Source organism: Schistocerca nitens, chromosome 8 (assembly GCF_023898315.1).
Source record: "Schistocerca nitens isolate TAMUIC-IGC-003100 chromosome 8, iqSchNite1.1, whole genome shotgun sequence".
Classification (NCBI taxonomy): domain Eukaryota; kingdom Metazoa; phylum Arthropoda; class Insecta; order Orthoptera; family Acrididae; genus Schistocerca; species Schistocerca nitens.
In genome coordinates, this window is record NC_064621.1 from 289041185 (window position 1) to 289060444 (window position 19260).

Sequence of the window (19260 nt, forward strand, 5' to 3'; positions counted from 1 at the left end):
CTGGACCCATGGATGCTCACGTGAATGTTCCCCAGAGCATAATGGAGCCACCGCCAGCTATTCTCCTGTCCCACATTTAAGGTTTCCCTGGAAGACAACAGATTTGCGCCCTCCCATCAGCATGATGAAGAAGGTATCAGGATTCAGAAGACCATGCAACACTCTGCCACTGTGCCAACGTTCAGTGTGGATGGTCATGTGCCCATTTTAGTCATAGTTGCCAATGTCATGGTGTTAACATTGGCATATGCATGGGTCACTGGCTGCGGAGGCACATTGTTAGGAGTGTTCGGTACACTCTGTGTTCAGACACACTTGTACTGTTTCCAGCATGTCTGATGTTAGTTCCATCACAGTTTGCCACTTGTCCTGTTTTACAAGTCAGCCCAGCCTACATTGTACGACATCTGTAATGAAGGGTGACCACCCAACCCCACGATGTATAAATGTGGTTTCACCTGGTGTTGAAGACATGCACCACAGCATCCCTTGAACACCCAACAAGTCATGCAATTTCTGAAATTCTTGTGATGAGCCTCCGGGCCATCACAATCTGCCCTTGGTCAAACTCAAATAGATCGCACACATTCTTCATTCTACCATGGACAGCATGTTCATTGATACTAAATGCACTGTGTGTGTGTCTGGCTAGCAGTCATTCATCACCAGGTGATGCTGCTATTGCTTGGATGGGTTTATATTGATAGTAGGTCGGTGGTCATAATGTTCTGGCTGATCTGTGTATGTTCTCTAAATCAGAAGCCAAAATGTAACTTTATTGGATGAAAACCTTGAAAAATAAAAATATGAATGACATGGAATGACTGATGTATGACTCAAACACAAGTTTGGTACAATATGTAAAAGTCTTAATGGCTCCAGCTGCCCTAGTTCCACTCTGAATATTTCAAGAGATACCGTGAAATCTGACTGTTGTAGAGTTTGCAATGTAATAGGAATTTTAAGTATCCAACAGGCTAAATTTAATTCCACATGAATTACTACGAGTAAGTATTACTCCCCACAAATACCTGAGGTGGACGACTTTGTACTTTATCTGCAATATGATAAGCCATATTTGTTTTGATTTTTAACTGCCTCTTCAAATCAGGGTAATTATTATTTTTTCCCCCTTTGAGTCACATTTCAGGGGTGCGGCTTGCATTTGAGATTGGTTTACATTTGGGTAAATATGGTAAATAATTAATGAAAGCACTCCAATAAAGACCAAATTTGAACACAAAAACCCCTTTAACAGCCCAAGGGGTGGAAGGAGCACTCAAGGAGCTGAAAAATTACAAGGTATGTGAAGAAGACTAAGTATTTCACAGTATGTGTGGTATGTCAGTGACACAGTTTGGACCTCACTCCACTTGGCTACATCAAAAATTTACATAACCGGCAAAAAATTCCCAAAACATTTGACCATGGCTATAATCCATAAGAGCAGTCCAGATAACTGCAAAGATGTATCTCATTTGGACTAAACATACAAGATTTGCTTTAAAATTCTACATGGTAGGATTACATGTTATTTGAGTTAGAATTAGACATATTACAGGAGAAGCTACACAGAACAAATTATCACTTTACAATTAATCTTGGTGTATTGAAGGAAACAAAACAAGCCTTTTGTAATAACCTTTGCATATTTTATGAAAGCATATAATATATATAACTGTGTCCATGTGGCTCCAATTCTGAAAATCTTAAAAAATTTTGAACTGTACCCAAAATTATACAAACTAATAGAACCCACTCTAACGGACAAACATTCCAGTGTCAATTTCAGAGGAGATTTACAGAACAATTACTCATAAAAACAGGCATGAGTCTGGGAGACTGCTTGTTACCAATCTTCTTTAACTGTGTGTTGGAATATATAATGAGAAAATGGCGCAGGTTGACCTGAAAAGCATCAAAATTGGAAGACCCAAAGAAAACATAAAAATAAATCATTTGAGATTTTCTGGCAACCTAGCTGTCCTAACCAACAACATTTAGGAAGCCCTCAACATTAAATCAAAAAATTACTGTAACTGACCCACCACCCATAAAAAAAATTACAATAGAAAAACAGGGAACTAAAACCACAGACAAATTTAAATCCTTCGGAGAAATCATACCATAACATATTACCTTAATGTGAAACCTTTGTGGCAAAACAGAATAAACAAACTGACCAAAACACAACACATCACCAATTAATACACACAATAAAGAAAACCTCTCAATAGGTACAAAATTAAAACACTACAAAATAGTTACACCGCCAGAAATAACATATGCAAGTGAAATCACTTTCAAAACTACTAACATTGCAGAAACAGACAGATACTTAAGACAGAAAAAAGAATAGCCAGAGCATGCATAAACAGAAAAGACTAGAAGGATTACAGAATTCAAGGCAGGTATGAAGGAACTACAAATTACAATAGAAAATTTAAAAAATTAAATAGTTAAAATTTAAAAAATTCAAAGACAAATAAACCAGATAATGAATAAAAGTCAACAAACATACAAAATTTCCTGGCAGATTAAAACTGTTTGCTGGACTGGGACTTGAACTTGGGACCTTCGTCTTTCGCAGGCAAGTGCTCTACCATCTGAGCTACCCAAGCACAACTCACAACCCACCCTCACAGCTTTAATTCTGCCAGTACCTCATCTCCTACCTTCCAAACTTCACAGAAGCTCCCCACAGACCTTTCAAAACTAGCACTCCTGGAAGAAAGGATATTGAGGAGACATGGCTTAGTCACAGCCTGGGGGATGTTTCCAGAATGAAATTTTCACTCTGCAGTGTTTAATTTGCCAGGAAGTTTCACAAACATACAGTCAGGAAGGTGATTTCAGAGGCAGACAGATAGTTGAGGGCTGAGAGAACAAAAAGGGCCATGCCAACAGAAAACTGAAAAAAAAAGCTTTTCATAAAATTACTCAAAATAATAACAATAAAAATAATTCTGTTTACCTGTAAACATTTAATCTGTTCCATGCATAAGTAAATTTGATCACGGGATCTGCTTCAAATGTTTTTTCAAAAAGTATGCCTTCAATGGTGATTCGCAAATGAATCAGTTTCAAAGATGAAGGGATAGTTTCTGGTGTAAGCTGCAACTGTATTGTTGAAAGATAACCAGCAGCTCTTGAACTGTGGTATACTAAATTAAGACCAGTACCGGGTATCTGGAGGCTTTCTTGTACAACCTGAAAAGTGAGAAGCAGTGTCTGTTAGGACTAAACTTTAAAGGTTTGCATTTTCTTTGATGATCTCTTCAGGTTTCCAGCAATGATTCCTTGTAAGAAAATATACTCTAGATGTATTTATGTGAGAACAAATATAAGCCTACATACAATAACCTGGATACTAAGTGAGTAACAGCTATGAGAAATAACAGCAAATGGGCACATGCAAATTCCACTGGTGATGTTATTGGCTGTCAAAGTACATTGTTTACTGAAAATATTTTGTCTAGTTAACATTAACTCTTCTCTTGGCTTGAACCAAGTAGCATGCCTTTCTTAGGTGGTACAAACATTTATAAGTATTATTATTCCACTGATAACAACTAAACGAGCCTGTTTATGACCTATTAAAATGCCAGCTTTTCATCTATGCAAAAACTTGACCAGTAGGCACTTTTCATTTGAATACAGTATGTAGCATTTATTTATTTATATTCAATAAGTAATAATATTCTGGAAAAATGATGGTTAGCAACTGATGTGTTGAAAAGAGAATTATATGTTCACTAGCAATGTGAATTGTTTTCAAGTTCCAAAACACTGATTTTCCTTTGCCTCATGGAGACATAATAGAAACAGAGAAGGTGATACAGTGCTAACTTAATGAGGGAATGGAGACTACTCTGACCAAAGTGACTGTGGTCTTATGGAAGTTTTTATAACCAATTAAATGTGGATATATTTTGTTATTTGAATCTGTGTACACAAAGAGCAATAAAGTAACACCTGGTAATATTTAGCACAGATTACATGATTCACATATACATGTGACAGCAACTTTCCTTCCCAGGTCAGATTTAGGTGATGTAGTGTTAGGAGAAACATGAACTTTTGTAAGAGCCCACAGTAAATAAAGGCACTATTGCCTTTTTCTGAAGAGTACAAACATAACATATCAGTTAAAATTTTAGCAGAATAAGGGATTTGCCATCGCAGTGATGTAATAAGATGTATTCGCCAAGAAACAAAAAGATTTAAATGTGGTAAAGTATAGTGTTATCAGTTTTTCTGTTAACTGTGATATCAAATCTTGACTTATTAGTGATTTACTATAAAGTTAATCAGAATAAATTAACCTACACTTATCCAGATAGTTTGTTCCAAATTCTCCTAATAACATACGATTAACACTGATGAGCAATGGAATTAGACACAGTACTTATTTTGGTGAGACAGGAGACAGTTTAATGGAAATGAGACCAATGTTGTTAAAGAGTTTATACTGACTGTCTTCAATGTTTTTTTTTTTTCCAGATTTAACTTTTCCATGGCATCCTCAAGTCAACTAAATTTAATGGTGCAAAGGATATGGCCAATTTCTTACTCTGTCACTGTCCTGTATGAGTTTGCACCATCTCTAATGATCTTGTCATTAACACAGCTCTAACCCTTCCCAACAGTTTATTAAATATCATATTAGACACAAAAAAAACACCTTAAAAGTGCTCTTTGTATGTAAATATGATTGGTAAATTAGTACCTGTGATTCAGCTAAAATAGCACTCTTGTCTGGACATGCTCCCTGAAAGCCATGTTTCCATGTTGCCAGAACAACAGGCTTCATAAGATCATAGTCATGTGCAGCACACGAATGAGGCACAGCTGCAACTGGTTTCTCATCGCCAGTGTTCATGACCACCGTATCAATTATTACAACCTGTAAGATGAAAAAGATAATGGAATAAAAGTTTATGTAGTAACATAATTTTCACACATTAAAATTTTATTATTTCCCAATATAACATAATCATCATTTAAGTGTTGTACAGTATACACAAGCTGTTGGATACCTTCAGAACATCAAGTTCCAGAACTCGAACTGATTTAAATCTATATAATAATTTTTGACACATTTTGGGAGGAACACACTAGAAAGAAGACTATCAAAATATAGTGTGTTTGTGGCTGGAAGTCTTCTCACATGTCAGTAAACTAGCAATGAGAAGTACGCAAAGCCCTCACAAGCTAAGAAAGAGTCAGAAAATAATTATCAATAATATATCCTTAAGTCAAATCCTAGTAACTCTAGCCTATCAGGAAATATACCAACTTGTATCACAATTCTGATACAAATTCTGGATTTGGACATTCGTTTTGGTACTTTACTTGGTGCACAGTTAACAAAAAGTTTACACATTTTTGAGAATGACATAATTAGTTAGTGCCTGTTGTGTTTCTGTTCGAGTTAATTTGATAGGTGCTTGGGTGGAAATGGATTAATTTTAGTACTGAGCCAACCCTTACATTTATTGGTGATGTTCTAACAACAGTACACGGTTTTCTGTTTATTGTTTGATCTATTAATGTATGCTCTTTCCCTTTTTAAACACAAACCAATATTTTACACTACTTAGTACAGCAGAAACTTGCTGCTCTATTTCTAGTAATGCTCCAATGTATACAGAACAACCGGAATAAAAATATTTTTATGGTTTGATTACACACAGCTTCCTCAATATTCTAACTTCTTTCCACTAAGTTGATAAAGAATGAGAATATTCCTTAATTACTCCTGTTTCCTCACTTATTGTAGGAGGACTGTAAGACAGGTCAGCAACACTAGTTATTTTCTTGACATATCTGCAGGGTTGGTTCAAGAACATCTGGTGTGCCCTCCCTCCCTCCGTAACCCTCATACATTTTGACCAATGTCAGTTTTCACTACTAACTGTGATATACACTGTATAAAAGTCTTGCACTTGGATACCCCTCTAAGCTCAGTGCCCTAATCACCTGCTGCTAATTGTGATACATCCTGTACATAAATCTTACCATTGTGGTGCCTCTGATACATCTCTCAGCTTGGTGCTCAAAGTGGTGGCTTGTATCACTTGGTCTCAAACCGGCCTTGCACATCTTCAGTTTCCTAATTCTGAGTTAATGTCACATACAGTGCAACATCATCAGATATGTTGTTAACTGTTACAAAACTGTTTTACTGCAAACAAAATTCATGTCATTCTGCTATGGAGTGTTTCTTGTCCAGGCCCACAGGATTCCCCTGATTAAATCTATTAGATTCTTGATAATTGTGGTATGCTTTCCCCTTAGACGAATTTGAAATTCTAATTTATAAAAATATCTTGTTCACAGTTCTAATTTATATATATTTACTCGTAAGATATTATTTTATTTGCAAAAAGATTTTCTGTACCTCATTCCATGGAACATTGACAATATGACTTTGTGGTCTGAAAGGGCTTCGTCCAAACTGCAGTGTGACTGCGCCTCCACCATTCACCAAAAGATCGAACCAGCCATCTTCTCGAGTCAGTGTAAATCCTTCCAGGGGGGTACTAGTGCTCACTCGGACACCCATCAGTCCCATTCCCATTGCTGTGACAACTTGGCCACGTACAACAGCAGATCGACTGAAACAATTAGGGATCACTTCGAAAAGAATGAAATAAAAATGTTTTGACATCTAGTATTGGTTTGTTTTAACTCTTCCATATTTATTGTCCATTATTATTAGCACAGCAGAATTTAAAGAGAATTTTATCTGATTGTTACACATTTTCAAAAACCTGTAGCTTGTGTTACTATTATATATATTTACAATTGTCATATAAAAGCCAAGAACTATTTGCATACTGTACTTCCTTTGTTAAAGTCATGTGTCATGTTAACATGCATGATGATAGTAATTTTGTGTAACTGTATACTCAATTACTGATTAATATAGAAACAAATAATACCTACAGCTATTTAATTTGTGTTTAAACAAATTTGCTATAAGTCACTATATCATGACTAACTTTTTTCAATCTATTACTAAATATCTATATGTGAAATGACAACACAAGATACAGAGTGAGGATGAAGCAAACTTAAAAGCCACGAAAGACAACAGTAGGTCAAAATTTGAAAATTAACCATGCAACATTTACAAGTGTCAAACACTAAACACAAATTTATCAAACACTACTGTAAAAACAGTAAGTGCTTTCCCTAATTTTCCTAATATGAGAAGAAAACCAGAGATGCATTACACATGTTCAAAACTACCCCAGATCATTGACTGTATGAATGTGTAGGCCATCTGCGTATTTGAAGATCTTACCTTGAATTGAAGTGATTCCAGAACACACTGTGGCAGCACAGGGAGAAACAAGCCCACACAGTTAGCCAAAGTGGTAAGATATTACCCTCAGTTATCATTTACAGAATTAATTTACAATTACCCCTAAGTTAAAGTAAAGGGCAATATGGGTAATTAGGTTTACGCATCATGTTCAGGACTTTGCGGCCATTTAATCAAGAATGGTTAAAATTGTGTATTAAAAAATTAGTTTTTGTGTCTGTGTTTCATTATATTTTCACTAAAAGTATTTTTACTGTATCTGAACCCTGAAAACTGGTTGTTTATGGAAAACGGGGACAAAAAAAATATCTTTACTGTAGTGAAAGGAACAAAATTCTGCTGATATTATCTGGCCGATATTTTTCATCAAATTATAAAGCTGACGGGTGATAGTTTTCATCCAAAAATTACAGGGGACAAACAGCTGCAATGGGACTGTATCAATTCTTAAATGTGCTTCCCCAGTGTGTTTCCTTCTATCTCGTGTGGTAAATCTTGAATTTTTCTTAGTATTCTGTGCAGTTCATCACAAGAAATGCGAAATCACAACTCCTGATCACAGTTAAATACGAAATCTTAACTGTCACTAATAGCTTTTTAGCGCCACATTAAAACAATGGCACTGAAACACAGTTTTCTTTAAAAATAAGAAACAAAATCAGTGCTGTCAGTTCTATGACACATACACACATATCTCCTCTCTCACACAAGAACAGATAGACATATACTAACATACAAAACAGGATCGGTAATTTCACAATGGGCACAACAAAGCAGATGTAAAAATTGGTGAGCATCAAGTTCAAGTAAAGGGTCACAGAAGAAGAACACACAATAAGGACATGTTTATCACTTGACTATTGTTTGAAAAGAAGCATGTAACACAAAACATGAATTGAATGGTTACAATTGTCCTACCTTTCATTGAATGATTCCTGACGAGCATAATTCTGTAGGCTTCCTTCCTCAATGAGGAACTTCATTCGCTCAAAAAATGAAGCCGTTATAGCTGGAGGCTGTTTGCGCAGCAGAATATCAATAGGCTTTGGTGACATCACACACAACTGGCTACTGCGACAAATGTGATTTGTGCAACATTCTGGATCTTCACAGTCCACCAGGCCATCTAAATAAAATTTGTTATTAATCATTCCTTATGACTTGCCAGACAGAGCAAAGAGTATGCTGCATTCAATAGAATTACTGTCGTTAAACACTACATTCTTCAACATATGAAGAGACACGAGAAAAAAATAAAAATAAAAAAAATAAAAAATAAATAAATGGGGAAGTTATGTACAAACCATGTAATGAGACAACACTCCAAGAAATTTGAAGAAAACTAACAAATTAAATTATAAATTGTTGGATTTAATTATCAGTAGTCTTTCCCCCTACCCTTTTCTTCTTTTTAATTTACTTAAAAAGAGGTAGAGATTCAAATATCAAACTTATTCTCATAGACGTACATCACATTACTTAGCTTATGATGTGCAGTTATGTTTGTTTAGTGTCAGTTATCCTCTTTTTCCACATTTATTTACTGCAGAATTTTAGTCCCAAATGATTTACTCATTACAATAATTTTACTGACCTCTGTCATTATCCCGATTGTCATTGCAACTTTGTTCCAGTGGTACGCTGCAATCATGTCCATCCCAGCCATCATGACAGCGACATTCCCAGGCACCATCACCATTTACACGACACTGTCCATGAGCACTGCAGCTGTTTGGACATCCTTCCAAAGTACAGTGACGACCATTCCACCCCGTCACACAGAGGCATGTGCCATTCTTGCATTGACCATGTTCATTACACCTAAAAACAGTACTTCATGTTAACAATGGAATGTTTAATTTTTAAGTCCAATAATAACTAATATATCTTGTACAACAGTTAATCATTAACAGCTTTCACATCGCCATGAAAATTAATTTTTAATTGCAGTTTGTGTGATGACATAAGTTGAAAATGAACAGAAGTGTCGGATGGACAAGAACCTGCGCATAATTTTCTGCAGAATTATCTGGTATAATTTACTGAAAGTACAAAAAACTAGTTCAAGATAGTTGGATAGAAATCTGAGATCATATGCCGAGTACGGAGCTATGCACACTGTAACTAGTCTAATCCAGTCTTTGTTGTCCTTACGAGAGTGATATACAGTATAAACCCACTTTTACATTCCTGGAATTAACGCTTTCCCGCCATTTATGACATTTGTTATTGTTCCTATCAAATTTTCTATGTCCGCAATGTTAATTTGCACCCGATTTTGCGTCAACATATTTATAATTTTCCCACGATTTACGCATTACAAAAAATATTTGGCAAGAGAAACAATGACACTGGCATGATATTGGCCACCCAGTGGTGTTTACAAATATTACATGGTTAAGTTTCTTGACACCAGGGCGCTCTACTCTGCAGATTTGACCAGGTAAACATGTCAAAGTTGGAACAATTCGTGCCATATCTCCTGCCACTGCCAAGCACTACTTGGTGTGATGGCCAATGGGAGTAACTAGGTTCATTCAAATAAAGATATCATGACCATTCATAGCCATTTCCAAACTCTCTACCGTGAAAATGCACTGTTGAGATCATCGTGACACATTTGTCGAACCATATTTAGTGTGTTTCGACGTTCGGCATCTTGTAGCCCTAGTTGACACCGTCATTCACTTTGCATTGCTCAAATGTTTTTAGTTTAATCACAATGCCAAAGAATTTTTTTCGTGCTGAGCAAAATGTGTTTCGAGAATTTATTCTCGTTGTCAGGTGCAGTATTTTCATTTTATTTTTTGTGATGTTACACAAACAGTGTGAGTGATAGTTTGTGTGTATGTGTTTTTCTACATAACTGAGGAGGCACAGTACCCGATAACCTCAAAAAGATGACTACAGTGCACGAGAGGCAGAATAACACATATTCAAAAACCACACAAAATACTTATGTACATATTTGCACCTGACAATGAGAAAAATTCTTGAAACACATCTTTAAGTGTGAAAAATATGTAACTAGTGCAGTATTTCACTATTTAAAAAATGAATGATAGCTGTAGGCTTTCCAAAAACATCGATTATGATGTCTGAAATTAAGTCAAACGTTGCTACTTCCCGGAGAGTTGTCAATTCCAGTTACATCAGTGGTTTTTATTAGATAATAAACCTCTATTAGATAGTAAATCTTTATTAGATAATAAAAGAGTCTCTGACAAGTCTTTTGATGCCTGTTACGTACAAATATCATATATAAAGAGCGAAAATGCAAGGGGGTATCCTAAGCATAACTTTTATAGCTTAAAATGTTATTTCCCAAGTTTTACATTTTCCTGCATTTTACACCATTATTTTGAAGTGTAAAAGCTGGGTTTCACTTTATATGAGATCGTAGTATATTCCTAGACTCCTCACTGATTCTTGAAACTTCGTAACTTTTTTGTAAGATACTTGGTGTCTGACAGTTCCATGTTTTTAAGCATGGTGAAAGGGCTGAACAAAGCTGTGATCTATAGGTTCTTTGTCCCTTGTTAGTATTATCTGGTATGCATACCACGCACTGCCTGCTTGCAGGTGGGCGGAATCTAAGATATGCCCAAGCAATTGCCTGCCCTCATGCACTAGAGCAGCAGCAGAGCACCACTTAGCTGAATGGATGTCAAAATCTCTGTGCAGGTACATTTTTAAAGTGCTCAATGAAGGTGTGCAGGTGGCACTGAGGGTGTTGTTGAACTGGCAGATCTTAGAGGGACACTTTGCCATTTTATTCATCCACATGCCAACATTGAACAACCCAGATTATGCCACAGGAATGCTTGAAACAGGAGGGCTGAAAACACATACACAGCCTTTGCTGCTTCAGATGGTTTGAAGGGTCTCTAGTGGCTCCACACCGTGTACCAAAGCAAAAATTGTAGTCGCACTATACTCCAAAGGTATTGTTTTCAATGGAGATATGTGTGAGAATAAGTTCCCCTTGGGAAGGGGTGGTTTCATGCCCTTAATGCCACCTCCAGGAGCCTATTCATGTCAGTTTTGAGCAGTGATGTTGTGGTGTCACCGCCAGACACCACACTTGCTAGGTGGTAGCCTTTAAATCGGCCACGGTCCGTTAGTATACGTTGGACCCGCGTGTCGCCACTGTCAGTGATTGCAGACCGAGCGCCACCACACGGCAGGTCTAAAGAGGCATCCTAGCACTCGCCCCAGTTGTACAGCCGACTTTGCTAGCAATGCTACACTGACAAATACGCTCTCATTTGCCGAGACGATAGTTAGCATAGCCTTCAGCTACGTCATTTGCTACGACCTAGCAAGGCGCCCTTACCAGTTTATATTGAGATTGTTATTAATGTACCGTCAAGAGCGATGTACACCAATTATGGATTAAAGTTAAGTATTACATCAACTATGTACTTTATTTGCTACTATTAATTCCCTTAACTGTTCCAGACCTCACGCCAGTCTGCGTGAGCTAAACGCGTGCCTTTCGGCTACCTCCGAGTGGCTTGGCTGTCTTGCCAAGTCACTACAGATGTGTCTGAAATGTTTTCCTCAGCCACCTATAATAAAACTGTAAGATTTCAATGCTAGGCATCACAGTTCTGATCTCTGTTGCAGAAGGGGTGAAAGATGGATAAGAGGAGTGTGACAATCATCCTAATGTGTGACATGTCCACTGTGGCATTAGGCATAATCATTGTGAAGTTTGGTGCCAATGTGACATCATAACACATCTTACACCTCACATGAACCTCTGTACCCTGGCCTTTTTTCCTGATGTGTCGACACCTTGCTGTTTGAAGGTGTGCTGTGTCACCATTCAGGGCACCACACTTTTGCACCATTACAAAGGAAGGTTGTAGACATATTTGAGCCAAATTTACAAACTCCTGCATCATACTGGCAGACAATTAGAGGGGTTAAAGAAGTGGCCCTTTAATTGTGTTGCACACTCTGTATAGAAACTGACAGGAATTCCACTGAGCCCTGTAACCTTTTACAATTTCAGTGTTTCTCAGTGCTACTAACACTACTATTCTGTAGCACTCATTTTTGTAGTGATGCCAATATTACATAGGGCAGCAGCACTCTTGGATTTTCCTTTGTAAAGCACTGTGTGAAAATGGAGTTCATCAGTGCTGCTTCAGCTCTGATAACCTCAATTTTGGTTCCTATGTGATGTATGAGTGTCTGGACACTAGCTTACATGCCACTTACATCCTTTACCGACAACAATTGTAGAGATATTCTTCAGGATTGAGCCACAATAAACCAGTCTGTTTTCTTACTTACACAGTCCCACAGTATTTTACAAAGGAGAACATTATCCATCTGGAGTGGCAGGAAATACTTTTCTTTTAAAAAGAGTGTGATTAGTGTCTGTATCCATCTTTGTAATAAGAAAAACACGTTCTCTGCAGCAATGGAAAGTCCTAGTTGATAATAATAATAATTTGATGAGTAAAGGTAATAACTATTTAATTTTAAAGAGTGAAACAATCACAGAAGAAGAGAGGATGTTGTGACATGATATAGCTCCCATTTAATTTATGAAGGAGTACTAAAATGTAGAGAAAAGATGCTGAGATGAGTAATATATGCAACAGTTTCTTACTAAATTTCCTATGGAGAAAGATTCCTGTCATCAAATCCACATTGTAAACATGTGCTTGTGCTGGGCATTAGCAAAATAATGCAATCAGATTAAATTGCAAGCAAGAAATGCGATGCATACTGGGCTCTCAAAGGTGATGGCTGTTAAGTCCTGGGATTCAAGGGGCAATGGATCAAGAATTTTGTTGTTATCAGAAAGCACAAAGCTTATGGTTACATTTTTACAGGAGTTATATTTATGCAACAAACCATTCTGATTTAATCAATGGATAATAATAATTTTTAAACAGTTCATTTGATTATTCTCAAAATGATGTTAAGTCTCATTTTAAAATACTAAATATCAAAATCTTCCTGTGGTAGGCAGGACTTCAGTTCTGTGAATGATATACACCTGGTATTATTTCAGTGTGCTATCAGTTTTGCATCAAATTTAGCAGACATGAGACCTCATGTTGCTCTTGACATAATAGAATCAGTATGTAATTTAATTGACAATGACTCTGTAACATTACTACAATGAAAACAGAAAATTAATGACAGAATTTGAACTAAGTTGATTAATTTGCAATAAGACACAGAGTGTTGATTTTTTCCATCTGTGTTTTCAATAAATACCATTGTAACTTTCATCAAGCAGAAATGATGTGCTGATTATGAAAATGAATGAGTACATTAAGTCACACCAAAGTTATTTTTTGTGTTACAAACAGAATTTATGGAATGAAAGTTTCTTTTATTAATTTCTAATGCATACCTCGGATCACACTGCTTTAGATTGCAATATTCCCCGGACCATCCAGCATTGCACATACAGGAATCTCCCACACAGTGGCCATGAGGTCCACAGTCAAGATCACACAGTTCTGTAACAAAATAAAAATTTATTTTACGTTTACATGTATATTCCGCAAACCAAAGTAGAATGCATGCCAGAAACAGTATCAGCTATCCCCTTTCACGTTGAGGGGGCAGTACAGCTTAAAACAGCAAAAATTTGTCAATGTTCAATCATTTTTTTTACCTACCACAGTAAACAACCCGCTAAGAAACTGCAGCAAAACCCCCGACAACTTCCTTCATGTCCGCAGTGTTTTACGAAACATTCACGCAAGGATTGTCCCCAACGTTGGGCTGTGTGTCACAATTGCAAAAAGAAAGGTCATGTGGCTTCCGTTTGCAAATCCGACCACATACATGATGTTCATGAACATGACGCTGATTCTGATTCTGTGTTGTCTGTCAATTGCACTTCTTCCCTTTCAGGGAAGTTATTCCTCACTGTCCAAATCCTTGGTCGAGATGTTCGCATGCAAGTGGATACCGGTTCTGCTGCCACTATAATTAATTCTCAGCCGTATCTTCAGTTGGGTTCTCCACTCCTGTCACCTGTCACTCGGCAATTACGGACATACAATAAACAGAAGATTTCTCTCTTTGGACAGTTTAATGCTGAGGTATCTTACAAATCCATCGTTCGCACTGTTCCCATATTTGTGGTCGACCAGAGCAACGCAGAAAATCTTTTTGGTTTCGATGCCTTTCGCGTTTTTGGGTTCTCCATAGATGACTCTGTCAATATTGTCTCTGATGCTATTCCTTATGCTCAACTGGATTCCTTGTCGACGACATTTTCGTCCCTTTTTTCTCCTGGGCTAGGCCGTGCAAATGACTTTGAAGCTCATATCACGCTCAAACCCACTGCTCGGCCTAAGTTTTTTCGGGCTCGGCCCATTCCTGTGGCCCTTCATGATCGGGTAAAACGGGAGCTGGATCGTCTCGCTACTTCAGGGGTCTTGCTTCCTGTCACTTCCAGTGAGTGGTCCTCTCCTGTTGTCGTTGCTAAGCCAAATGGTGATATTTGTCTCTGTGGTGATTTCAAAGCCACTGTAAATGCTCAATGCCTCATCGACACTTACCCTATGCCCCGTCCTGAAGAACTGTTCACTAAACTTGCTGGCGGCCAGTATTTTTCTAAAATTGACCTGTCAGAAGCTTATCATCAACTTCCTCTCGACGCTGCTTCCCAGCAGTTTCTGGTCCTTAACACGCCTTTTGGCCTCTATCAATACCAACGATTGCCATTGGGGGTTGCTAGCACCCCTGCTCTCTTTCAGCGATTCTTGGAACAATTACTGCTCACTGTCCCTGGGTGTATCAATTACATGGACGACATTGTTGTCACTGGCTCCTCCACTGAAGAACATCTTCAAAATCTCCGCACACTTTTTCATGTCTTACAGACTGCCGGTCTTAAGTATAATCTTCAGAAATCAATTTTTTCAGGCATCTATCACGTACTTGGGGTTTCAACTCTCTAGGGAGGGTATTCGTCCGCTTCAGCAAACTGTCACTGCAATTGATGCCCTTCCTCGCCCTACATCTGTTAAGGAACTGCAGGCCTTCTTGGGGAAAATAGCATACTATCACAAGTTTTTACCGTCTGCGGCTTCGGTGGCTCAGCCGTTGCATCGCCTGTTGCATAAAAACGTGCCTTTTCACTGGTCCACTGGTCCACGTCATGCGATGTGGCTTTCCAGAAATTGAAGACTATGCTGAAACAGGCCCCGTGCCTGGCTACTTATCTACCTGGCCAACATCTTGCTCTTGCCACAGACGCCTCTCAATACGGGGTCGGCGCAGTCCTTGCGCACCGTTTTTCTGACGGTTCGGAACAACCCATTGCTTATGCCTCCAAAACACTCACGGATGCCCAACAAAAGTATTCTCAAATTGAAAAAGAAGCTTTGGCCATTATTTATGCTCTTCATAAGTTTGGTGTTTTTCTCTATGGCTCAAAATTTCATCTTGTTACGGATCACAAACCACTTGTTTCCTTGTTTCATCCATCAACGTCATTTCCCGACAAGGCTGCAGACCGGCTCCAGCTTTGGGCTCTTTACTTGTCTCGTTTCAATTATGAGATTCATTTCTGGCCAACGGCTCAACATGCAAATGCTGATGCTCTGTCTCGCCTTCCCATGGGTCATGATCAGGCATTCGATAGGGACGAACTTTTGTGTTTCCACCTGGAAGTTGCCGAGCAGCGGGTTGTGGACGGCTTCCCCATAACTGGGGACAGGCTGGCGGCTGCTACGAGTTCTGACCCTACCCTCTCCCGGGTTTTATGCTGTATTCAGAAGGGTTGGCCAGATCGCCCGTCCGCTAAGTCTTCTGATCCGTTGCGGAACTACTATGCTTTGTGCTACCGCCTCACGGCTAGGGATGGTGATGTCCTCTCCACTGACAATGCTTCGCCCCATGTCGTGGTACCTGCGTCTTCGCGTGCTTTGGTCTTGCGCCTCCTTCACCAAGAGCACTGGGGTGTGTCTCGCACAAAATCTCTGGCGCGCCGTCATGTGTACTGGCCTGGCATCGACTCTGAAATAGCACACATGGTCGCTGCCTGCGGCCCTTGTGCGTCACAGGCTGCTGCCCCGAAGTCATCTTTGTCACCGTGGCCTTCGCCTGAGAAGCCCTGGGAGTGCATTCATGCTGACTTTGCGGGACCCTTTTTGGGTACTTATTGGCTCCTCGTAATTGACGCCTACTCTGACTTTCCTTTCATTGTCCGTTGCACGTCGCCTACCACCGCGGCAACCACCAGTGCTCTCGCCCGCATTTTTTCTCTGGAAGGCCTCCCCTCTACTCTTGTTACTGATAATGGTCCGCAATTTGCCTCTTCCGAATTTGCGGATTTTTGTGCTCGTCACGGCGTTATGCATGTCACGGCCCTGCCGTTCCATCCACAATCCAACGGTGAGGCTGAACGACTGGTCCGCACATTTAAGGCTCAGATGCGGAAACTTCTGACTTCTTCTGCTGCTGATGATGCGCTTCTCCAGTTTCTGGTGTCTTACCATTTCACCCCCATGGGCGAACACAGCCCGGCTGAGCTCTTACATGGCCGACAGCCCCGCACCCTACTTCATCTTCTGCGGCCTTCCACCTCACGGCCGTGGGTGCCTTCACTTGGCCGGTTCACCGCCGACGACCTCGTCTGGGTACGGGGATATGGCAGGCGGCCAAAATGGAGCCCGGGCCGCATCTTACGACACCGTGGCAGACGCCTGTATGAAATCCAGACGGACACGGGTGTTGCAGTGCGTCATTCGGACCAGCTTCGGCCTCGTGTGCCGGCAACGCCTGTTCCGAATGCCGCTACACCACCTTTGGCTCTACCTGATGCTCGGGATCTTGGCATCTCTCAATACTCACAATGCAGCCCTCTCACCATCATCGCGACGCCATCACAAGAACGGACGCCACCAGGAGACGTGCCCATGCAGGAACCGGATGACCATCCTCTGTCAGAGCAAATCTACTCGCCTCCTCCTCCAACAGACGCCGACACATCGCCCATGTCTCCTGTCATATCAACTGGACTTGCCACAACGGGCAGATTGGTGCATGGGGCCCCAGCAGATCCAACCCCTACGTCTCCTGTCATCTCGACCCGTTATCATCGGGGACACTTCCGTCCGTACGGGAAGCCTCCTCCTCTAGACTTTACGGCGAGTCAAACAACGCCTATGGACGTTAGCCATCTCCAGGACACCTCCATCAAGACCAGTGCAACAATTTCAAAGGGGGGAAAAGTGTTGTGACTCGCCGATCATTCAAAGCGCCGCCGCGCAATTATGCGCGTCCTCTACGTATGGCGCTGTCTGCCAGCCATGCAGCAGCTGCACCACCTAAGTGACCAGCCGAGCAGCGGCCGCTAGACTGGGACTCAGTGCTCATTCAAATGCTAACGTGTACACATGTCTTGCTTGTCAACTTACTATGCAACTTATATGTGTTGTGTCGTTTGGAAATATATTTGTTAAATTTGACATTATAACAGAAATATAGTTTCAAAACTGTATACAACAATATGAGAAATTTTGTGACACACAAAATTTGACTCAAGGAAAATAGAGAGTTACTCTCAGGGTATGTGGCTATGCCTGACAGATGGAGGGCATAGCTTTACTATTTAGTTAATAACTTCAAAACTATTACAGAAATTTAAAAAAATGAAATATTGACTTTTTGAAGATTTTGAGATGTATCTGCCCTCTTAAATCCACAAATGAAGGTATAGGAGAATAAAATTGTGCCCCTTTACACATCCTTATCTCCCCTGCTCATATGCACCTTACATGATAGATATGGTGCCAGTAAGATCATTGTATAGTTGAACCTCAAACACTGGCTCTCTAAACTAATTCAACATTCCATTGAGAACTTTGTGTATCTTCCAATAATTCTCTCATAAGTTCTGTCAGTGTTTGCAAAATGCTTTCATATTGGCTCAACCAGTTGCTTTATCTCTGGCAGTACACACCAGTATTCCTTATATTTCAGCTTGTTTCATGAAAATTTATGTGAAGAAGTTGTGGAAATAATTGAAAAACTGTAGTCTCACCTCGTGAACAATCATCACCAGACCACATTGGTTCACAGCTACATGTCTGGGTCTCAAGGTCAAAGTTACCATGCCCAGAACAATCTGGCAGACACTGAAGTGCATCATTGTCCATCTGACTGCAGTCAGCTCCTTTCCAGCCTTTCTTGCAAATGCACACACCCTCTGCACAAAAGCCATGTCCTGAGCAGGTTGGGTGTGGGCAGTCCACTGAAAAAGATACCATTAATTGCAATAAATCTGCTAGTCTGTGGAGTAAATTATAAGATTTTATAGTGTTTCTACCAATGAAATGTACACAGTCCTGGAAGGGAAAATGTGCCATCAAAGTGGAGGAGGCGGGAGAAGCGAAGACAGAAAATAGTGGGCTAGGTAAATAAAATAAGAACTGAATATGGAAGATAACATCACGAAAGAAATGGTATAGCATCAGGGACTTGAGTTATAATTGGGTGGATATTGAGAACGCAGGAAAACGGGTTCATATTTGCAAAATTTTGTGGCATTCATGTGGGAAAGAAGAATTTAAAGGAGAGCTGATGTAATTATGTGCTGCAGTCTTGCAGAAGACATTCTGTAAAAGAGGATTTCTTCTTTTGTATTTAGATCATCTACAAAATGTTCATGACTATTATGGGAGGAATATAGGAGAATCACGAACTTCTACAATTTTGTAGTGAAGGTTGAGAGAATGTTAAAAGGGTACTCACTGAGATGGGAGGAGATTTAATTAAATCAACTGGAGGTTATTCAAAGGCTGTAGTCAGTAACACACCTAAGCACCAACCCCTGGATCTTTTATATAAAGTTAGTATGTAAAAAGATATGCATGAATTGCAGGTAAAGTTGAATCTGGTTGTACACAATACCTGCTCTGGCAATGGACAAGTTA

At 39.5% G+C, this 19260-nt stretch overlaps 1 protein-coding gene across 1 annotated transcript in view; it reads right to left on the reverse strand.

Annotated features, from left to right (window-relative positions):
* LOC126199366 (teneurin-m) overlaps positions 1–19260 on the reverse strand; it is a 358266-nt gene that overhangs the window by 21648 nt on the left and 317358 nt on the right. Inside the window, exons 9-15 of the mRNA XM_049936259.1 lie at positions 18369–18578; positions 13716–13824; positions 8928–9154; positions 8252–8459; positions 6404–6620; positions 4730–4906; positions 2975–3210 (exon numbers count right to left, since the gene is read on the reverse strand). Of these exons, the coding sequence (XP_049792216.1) occupies positions 2975–3210; positions 4730–4906; positions 6404–6620; positions 8252–8459; positions 8928–9154; positions 13716–13824; positions 18369–18578 (1384 nt within the window). The remainder of the gene's footprint in view (positions 1–2974; positions 3211–4729; positions 4907–6403; positions 6621–8251; positions 8460–8927; positions 9155–13715; positions 13825–18368; positions 18579–19260) is intronic.